Below are 8,343 nucleotides of genomic sequence, written 5' to 3'. Positions count from 1 at the left end.
CGTCACTATTCCTTTGAATATGAATTTCTCAGCAATTCTTTGCATCCTTGAAGTCAGTATTTATGGGGGTTGGAAATATAACAACTACGGGTGAAAATTTTGGATTGATTTCATGGTTGTTGTTGTTTCCTATCAGTATCCTTAAAATTTGAGAAAAATAAAATGCAATTAACATTGAAATAAATGATTTTTTCCTCCCGGTTATCTTATTATTATTAAAATTAAATAGTTTTTTTTCTACTGAAAAAAATAATTTAATATAACTGGGTAACACAGTACAAGAATGAACAAAATAACTGTCTTGTCAGTTAAATTGCAGTAAAATAAACAAAAGAAAAATTACTGGGCTTTCCAGTATACGCAACTCGAACCAATTACTGAATGAACAGTTACTTTTGACAGATTGACTTTACGGACAATTCGGTAATGCAAATTTTTGATGTGATGATTACTGGGCGATCCGCAATTCAAAAACCCAGTAAAATTTTACTGACTCCAGTAATCTAAAGTTAGTGTGTATATCTAGAGATGTTTTGAATATTACCTGGTGTTTAGGAAGCATGTCTGAAAGCACATAACATAATATGTGGAACTTCATGCAAAATAGATGACTAAAAGTTGACCCCTTTTTTGTGTTGCCTCAGTGGTATAACTGGCATAGTTGGACATCGATCTGTCAAAACAAAATGTTGTGAGCTAACACCAAAAAATTTGTTCCGAACGCCCGGAAGTCCAAGCTGGTGCACGGGATGCTCACTATGCCCCACCTGTTCACTATTTATGCCCTACAACTTTCAAATCGAATTGTAGAACAAACTGTCAAACTGAAAACCTAATCTTTTTAGATTGACGTTGGAAAAGTGTTGCTTCAAAACACAGGTATTTCTTCGCAATTTGTAAAACTTTTCATCTCAATTGGAAATTATTTTTAAATTAATTGCTTTTATGATGCATGCAGAAAATAATCAATATTTATTTTTATGTAAGTAAATTCTTAATATACATATTTTTATGTTTCACTAACATGTTGTTGGATGTTGTTTGGAAAAAAAATCTAACTCAGTCTCGGAACAGATAGTAGTGTTCGGCGGATAATGAAGGTTTCCTCCTAAATGCGGGGTTCCAACGTGCAGCGGACTTGGTCGAACGAAAGTGCATCTTGCTTTCGTTGCTGGCCGACGATAAGCACCAAAGCCGGGTATGGATCGGGCGTCTGAATTTTACCAGTAGGAAAGAACGGATTCTCTAATCCCTATTGATAGCCACCAAAAACGTCTCGGCTGTGTGCTCCAATGTTCCAATATGCTTTCGATCTGAAAAATTAAGAATTTCATGTTCAAAATCATCCTCGAAATATGTAGATAGTAGAAGCAATCTTACCTTCTGCGAAAAACTCAATCTTTTTCACTGCCTTCGGTACCGGAATCGGTTTCCCCGGTTGTGGAATTTCGGAAGTGTACGATGCACAATTGATTTTCTGCGGTCTAGTATCTTACCTTATATGCCCTATTATATTTTTGGACAATGACAATGAGCTTTTCAGGAGGTCATTTTAACATCTGTACAATATTTGTTTTAAAATGTGAAATTTTAAAATTACGTGTCGATAGTCAAATAAAAACTTTCAAATCATAGAAAATAAATTAACTTTGAATATTTTTGTAGTTGAAACTACCAAATTCGAGAAACTTTTAATTTGAATTGGTAACATTTTTATAGATAACATTTTTGTTTTTTTTTGTGTGATATCTGGGAAAATCTGAAAACTAAAGTTATTAACGAAAGAGAAAGTCAATGAAGAGAATCGATCAATGTAGATTGGTATCTTTAAAAAGTGACGCGGGAAAACTTAAATTTGGTGTGTACACCAACAATTTCAGCAAAAATAAGTTTGCTATGATCTCGACAATGCTAAAATTAGCTGTTGTCATTTTCTGCCGAGAATCTCAGCAAAAAAATGTCTCACAAACGCACCTAACGAATGAAAAAAAAATATACTGAATTTCGGTAATTTTTTTTTTGATTATTTAGGTTGAAATATTTTTTTTTTCAGCAAAAATAAAACTTCATTGTCAAGCTGTTGATCGATAAGTTTGTTGCCAGTAGAGCTCAGTGGTTCAAGCAAGCTGATGCCAAAAATCAGCTACTTGAACGGCAAACACTCTCGACTCCACATTAATCCATTGGATCATTAATGATGAAAGCATGCGATCATGGTTCGGGAGGTTTTCATCGGCAATAATCTGATTCTTCTTCTGATTGTTCTTAACGAAAACGAAATTCCCTTAACACGGATCCTTAGGTTTAATCAAAATACAATATCTGATTCGACTCCAGATTTTCCTAAGCGTAAACGGAAAATCAAATTCTTCTAAATAAACATTTGAAAAAACATAGAATTTGCTTTGAATTGCAATGATAAATTCCCTTAATAATTAGATAAGAAATCCCAAGTAGCAAGCTATTCGCAAATTAGATGAATAAATGTCTCTACATCTCTACAACTTATTTCAATAAGGTTATATTTTTCTGTCCTACAGAATAAAATGTTGCAGTTTGATGCATTCACACAGAACCTCCCATACAGTACATGCTATTTCAAAACTATCCAAATTTGGGTAGAATCCACCCAGATCGGTCAAAGCTGAACCTACTCAAAAATGGGTAAATTATGTTGGGAGTGACAAGTTGACAAATCAACAACGTCGATCGGGTTCTTGTCAATGTTGTTCATTTATCAACTTGTCACTCCCTACATAGTTTACCCATTTTTGGGTAGGTTCAGTTTTGACCGATCTGGGTGGATTCTACCTAAATTTGAGTAGTTTTTAAATAGCATTTAGCGAAACAAAAGGGATTGTACATAAACAGTTTTTGAGCGATTTTAAGCCCCCTGTGTGCACAATCGTCAATATTTTTTTAATTCTTATGAACCATAAACTACGTAGATACTCTAGGGGCTAAAATATCTACGTAGTTTATAAACAACCCCAAAGTAAGGTGTGGTAGATTAAAAACCGGTATTCTAATATTATTAATTTATCTCGCCCTGCTTTCAGTACAATTATAAGGAATGAGGTCAATGGGATGGGAGGTAGTATGCAGCTAAAAGTGTTCGTGACCTTTCTCTGTATACCGGCGGCCAATGAAATAGAGCCTAATTTATGCCGCGAATACACTTGTATGACCATCTATGAACATGAACATTATTTGTATAATAAATTATGAGCAAATCCAAAAAATATACAAGTGTGACCATGGACGTGCTCATAATGTATTATGCAAATAATGCTCATGTTCATAGTTTGTCATACAAGTGTATTACCACAGACAAACAGATGTAACTCTTTGGAAAAGTGTTTCTTGAAAACATAGTATCTCAAAACATAGGACCTCAGTAACGACATCTCTCAGGCTTCTCGCGGAAAACAAGCTTGCTCCCTAACTCGCAAACAATATTGCATGAAAGTTCTATAGAACGTATAGAAACGTCAAAGTGATCCGATCCCAGCGCTGCGGCGAGTACTTCGCGAAACTGATGATATTCAAATCAATCTTTAAATGCGTGAACGAAGATACACAATGAAGAGTTACGTCTGTTTGTCTGTGGTATTACTGTTTCATTGAAGGACTTTCTTTCGCATATAAAAATTCATACACCATCAAAGTGCATAATCCCATTCATTCGGTTGTCCACGTAGTCTCATCTGGCGTGATTCTCACTCTTCTCGGCATCGGAACGCCGTAGATTTCATACAGCAACGAATTACCCACGTGCTGCAGGAATCTCACATAGTTTCGGTATCTTTGATTGAACTCATTCCACAACGGTAGCATCGGTTTGGATTGCCTTCTCTCGGCCAGTTCTTCCTCCGTTGGGGCAGCTTTCATGGTTTTGTTAACGTATGTGTACAACATAGACGACGGTGTCGTACTAGTGGTGGTCACATGGTGGAACATTGGAGGGATGTTATGCAGACTCTGTCCTTTTTGTAAATGCTTGATTTTACTATCTTTAGCGTGTCTGTATTCTACACTTCCTTCCAGTATGGTCAAGGTGACATTGTCCATATCGGGAACTATGTAGTTATCTAACGTCAATCCAGGAAAATCCGCTACGAACAGCACATCGGAAGTATTACTCCAAGAGTGTACTTCGTGGGTCATTTTATCTATCATGGATCGCATTTCTGTGAATTCATGAAGCAGTGGTAACAACCAATCGACTGCTTTGAATGGTGACCAGCTGGCGGTTAGTATGTCAACTTGGGGATTGAATATGCGTTGCAAGAATCGTCCATTCATGCTGCACCAGATGTCGAAATGGACAGAAAAATTTGTCATCGATATGCGATCAGTCCGGTATTCTTCGTGAATGTTTCTATCAATGCAATGGGCAAACTGGTAAGCCATATCAGCATGCTTGGTCCATCGATCATTATCCACGAAGGCGTACGGCAGAAGATAGAGACTATGGTTGTTATGGTTGTCCACAACCTTGATAGATGTGAGTACCGTATCCCAAGCATGAACCATCATGTCCCAGGAGTATCCATACAGGCCATTAGTCCAGTTATTATATCCCTTGGTGATGAAGTGAGAATATGGTAGGAAAAGTTGCAGCCCACAATAGAAAACCATAGAAAACATGGCCATTTTATTTCGCATTGTTGGTGTGCTTTGAGGTTTCGGACAATTTGGTGTCTCTTTTAGTTTGTCAACCTTATCGTGGCACTTATTATTATTAAGCGATAGCTTTTCCCACACTATCCGTGGCCAACTGACGCTGTAGTACAGGGGAAGTTGCGTTAAACATACCCATGGGAACATTCCAATGTGGAATAGGCGTGAATTCATCAGATGGAAAGCACAAGCGAACAGCGTGGCCATTTTTCGAGTGGGAGCGTATATCAGGAAAAATACTACCGATGTGTCGAATATGCAACCGAACCAGTGAATAATCAACAGGTCGGTAAGCTTCGCTCCGATGAGTAATCTGAAAGAGAACTCAATTGCACTGACATTGGTGATTGATTTAGTTTTTCACGTTTTATACCTGAATGGAAGAAACACCCAGTGGTAGCTCAGATTGGTCATGGCATATCCGGAGAGCCATTCTGCACACATTTTTTTCAATCCCGCTAGAAAGTACAGTATGAAGAACTGATATTTCAGTATGAAATAATTCCAAAACGGCACTTCTCGCTGCAGGCCTTTGTCCCTAAGAGCATCCAATGAGCTGCAAACAAGCACTTGATTACTAAATATGATGTTTTCACAATTTCTCCACAAACTTACAGGAACTTGTGGGCATCCGTAAATAGAAATAATGTTCCAAGCAATCCATACAAGTAGCTATGATTATTCCAAGCACTTTTGTCCAGCAGAAACACGTACCAATAGCTAATAACAAACATCAAGCTAGTTAGCCGGAATCGATAGCCCAACATAATCCCCAACGCTCCCAGCCACATAATCAAATAGACGATTCCCATCCGCGGATAACTCATCGGTTCCATGCCGTTGATCAGTGGAAATTTGCAGCCGCTGGGATCGCCCCAGCGAAAGTCTAGATCTCCACCTCCGCGCTCCTCGGGAATATCAATCAGCATCATCAGCCCGAACAGCATCCGTGCTACTCCGAGGGCTGCGGCATCCGTTGGGCGGTACATAAGCGCCATAAATCCATCACACGATTGCCAGCACTTCAAATCGTGGCCGCAGTACTTGTCGACGAGACGCGGAAGATTGGCTCGCAGCGTTTGCCATCGCGAGGAAGATGTTTTCATCGGCTCATGCTTTCTACCCATCTCGATTGCTATTTATCTGTTTGGGTTGATTGGTTAAGGGGAAAATCAATTCAATTGTTATCGACGTTATTAGCTGATTCGTTGATCGGCAATACAGTATCCGTGAAAATGGGCGCTCGTCAGCACTTATGCAGGTGAATGTTTGATTGCGATAGGGAATTCACTTTTCCTTGTTAAATGATCCAATAGCCCACATTTTGGAAATCGAGGTTTTATGCACTTTTAATCGCTTGCGTAAGCATGTTTTTGGTTTCGTAATGTTTATTTAGTGACTACGTGTATGCGAACTGATCCAAGAAAATAAGCCTTTCAAGGATGTCGATGCGTACTGATGGCTGAATCGGATGACATCCTTCTATATATACTATGGCGATGTTCTTGTTTGCTGATGGAATTTCCGAATGGGATGCTGGTTGTATAATTTATCTTGTGGGGAGAGGCATAATGCGCATGTCTTATGTCTAGCGTTTCCTGTATAAGGATGGGATGTTGGTTTCCTAGGCTTCTTCTTCTTCAAGGCTGTTACATCCCAACTGGAAGTTAATGCATGTCGTCAACTAAAGTGTGCTTTGCATTTCCACAGCTGTTAAGGGCCTGTTCATAAACTACGTAGACAGTTTTTTTGGGATTCTTGACCCCCCCCTCCCCCTGCGTAGAAAATTTTCCATACAAAATTTTTAAAATTTGTATGGGCCGTGGATAATTGCCAACCCCCCCCCCCCCCCTAAACTGTCTACGTAGTTTATGGACAGCCCCTAATCGAAATTGTCAGATAGTTTAGCATTTTTGCATTCGTACACAATTAGAATTATCATTAAAGAGTAATGAGGAGCAAAAGTTCGACCAACACAAATTTACACGCTCTAAAAAAAATGCGGCGTTTTGATTTTTTGACGTAAGATTACGTTTTTCGGCAACATATTGGGAGTGCAATTTCAAAAAACCAAAATCGACCACGTTACGAAAAGTGGTCAGGTTTTGACCACTTACAACTCTATCAATATCGGATGGATTTCAATTTTAAACGAGCCAATCGATTGGAATTTTGTCTACGATCCTGCTTAAATGAACATTTTATCAATGTTCAATAGGTAACTATGGAAAATTACATAAATGGCCAACTGTTGCAATGATGATCAAAATTATCACCGATTGCCTGCAAAAAGCGCTTTCCCTAACACTTTCTCCAGGACGCTAGGGAAAAGCAAACATGTCTCGAATTTATAAGATTGATAGCGAATATCGAGGCGTTTCCGTGATGGGAAAAAGCGGTTTCCTTTACATAACCGCCGAATATTGATCTCGAGCACGTAATCCTCAAATCTACGGTCGTGTCTTGGAAACAACCTCCTACTTTTTTAAATATTGGAAAATTAGCTGTATTGAAAATAGAATAATCAAATCATAAATCAAATAATCACTACATGCAATGAAGTGAAGCGAAATGGAACGATGCTAAACGGAACGCAGAATCAAAACAAAACCGCAAATAATGCTTCCAGACACTCGCTTTTCGGATGGTCATAGGGTTACTTGAAGTTTAAATTTTACAGGAACGTTCCCCCTAATAAAATTGCTATGGTTATTTGGGTTATCATTCGTTTATGGTATTTTTTATTAGGGCCGTTAATATGCACGAAATGCCGTTCAGATTAACGGGGGTCCACGGTACTAGCAATAAGACGTTAAAAAGTATAGTGTGATGTACACCATCCAATTAGTCTATTTCACTTTATTAGTACCACCTGGAAGTTGAATTCTGAGCTCAACTGTTCACCTTCCAATAGGCCGTATGCATCTAAACAGCTTTGATGAAGACCGCAACCCAGTGATGTCATGGTAAACTTAGAGCTGGTTACTCATTTAGAATGACCCTTTGCACCCTTGTAGGAAATGAAGATATATTTTTTTCAATACAGCTTTCCATGCTCGGTAATGGCTGCCTGTTTGTATGAATAAATGTATCCTTCACTGTGCTTTTTGACACTAACTGGAGGGCGTATGTTGTTCCATTTCTTCTGTTCCTGGCAGAGGGCATGGGAGGGGTCAAAATCTGAACCTCCAGATAGCACAGTGAAGGATACATTTTTTCATACAAACAGGCCGCCATTACCGAGCATGGAAAGCTGGATAACTGTTTACCCTGGAGGGACACCAATTCTAACCACCATGACATCACTGAACATTTAAAGCTGAACATTGCATTAGGTCCTAAGTAACATTGATCGATTCTCTTCGTCGACTTTCGTTAATAACTTGAGCACATAACCGTTTCTTGTTGTGTTTGTCGTATTAGATGCTAGATAAAAGTTTCTTACCTCGAAATGTCTTTACATGGCCGTGGGGATACAAAGATAAAGTCGACGAAGAGAAGCTAAAGAAACGGCTTCTTAACGATTTTATTCAACTGCATGCTTAATAATACTTGTACTATTTTTAAATTTTTAATAATAACTTTATCGATTTTTTATATTTTACTTTAATTTTTTTTTAAATGCTACGAGCACGAGAAAGGAGTGATCTATGGCCCCGG

General features: G+C 38.4%; 1 protein-coding gene across 1 annotated transcript; it reads right to left on the bottom strand.

Moving 5' to 3' along the window:
- Nucleotides 1-3,671: 3,671 nt before the first annotated feature.
- Nucleotides 3,672-6,184, bottom strand: GC (gamma-glutamyl carboxylase). The gene is made up of 3 exons (XM_065220758.1): nucleotides 5,299-6,184; nucleotides 5,057-5,239; nucleotides 3,672-4,996 (listed from the first exon to the last, which is right to left on the bottom strand). The coding sequence occupies exons 1-3, from the start codon at nucleotides 5,808-5,810 to the stop codon at nucleotides 3,682-3,684; spliced, it is 2,010 nt and encodes a 669-aa protein (XP_065076830.1). The 5' UTR covers nucleotides 5,811-6,184; the 3' UTR covers nucleotides 3,672-3,681.
- Between the last annotated feature and the right edge of the window lie 2,159 nt (nucleotides 6,185-8,343).

The sequence above is a fragment of the Ochlerotatus camptorhynchus genome, unplaced genomic scaffold (genome assembly GCF_037179485.1).
Source record: "Ochlerotatus camptorhynchus isolate MF236.1 unplaced genomic scaffold, CSIRO-AGI_Acam_v1.1 ptg000132l, whole genome shotgun sequence".
Classification (NCBI taxonomy): Eukaryota; Metazoa; Arthropoda; class Insecta; order Diptera; family Culicidae; genus Ochlerotatus; species Ochlerotatus camptorhynchus.
This window is presented reverse-complemented; position numbering and strand designations above follow the sequence as displayed.

What these genes read in the sequence shown, in the direction of transcription:
- GC (XM_065220758.1), bottom strand. Translation starts at nt 5,810, where the DNA reads ATGGGTAGAAAGCATGAGCCGATGAAAACATCTTCCTCGCGATGGCAA. An exon ending in ACGGATGCCCACAAGTTCCT is followed by an intron (nt 5,240 to 5,298) that starts GTAAGTTTGTGG and finishes GCTTGTTTGCAG; the next exon opens with CTCATTGGATGCTCTTAGGG. An exon ending in TGGGTGTTTCTTCCATTCAG is followed by an intron (nt 4,997 to 5,056) that starts GTATAAAACGTG and finishes GTTCTCTTTCAG; the next exon opens with ATTACTCATCGGAGCGAAGC.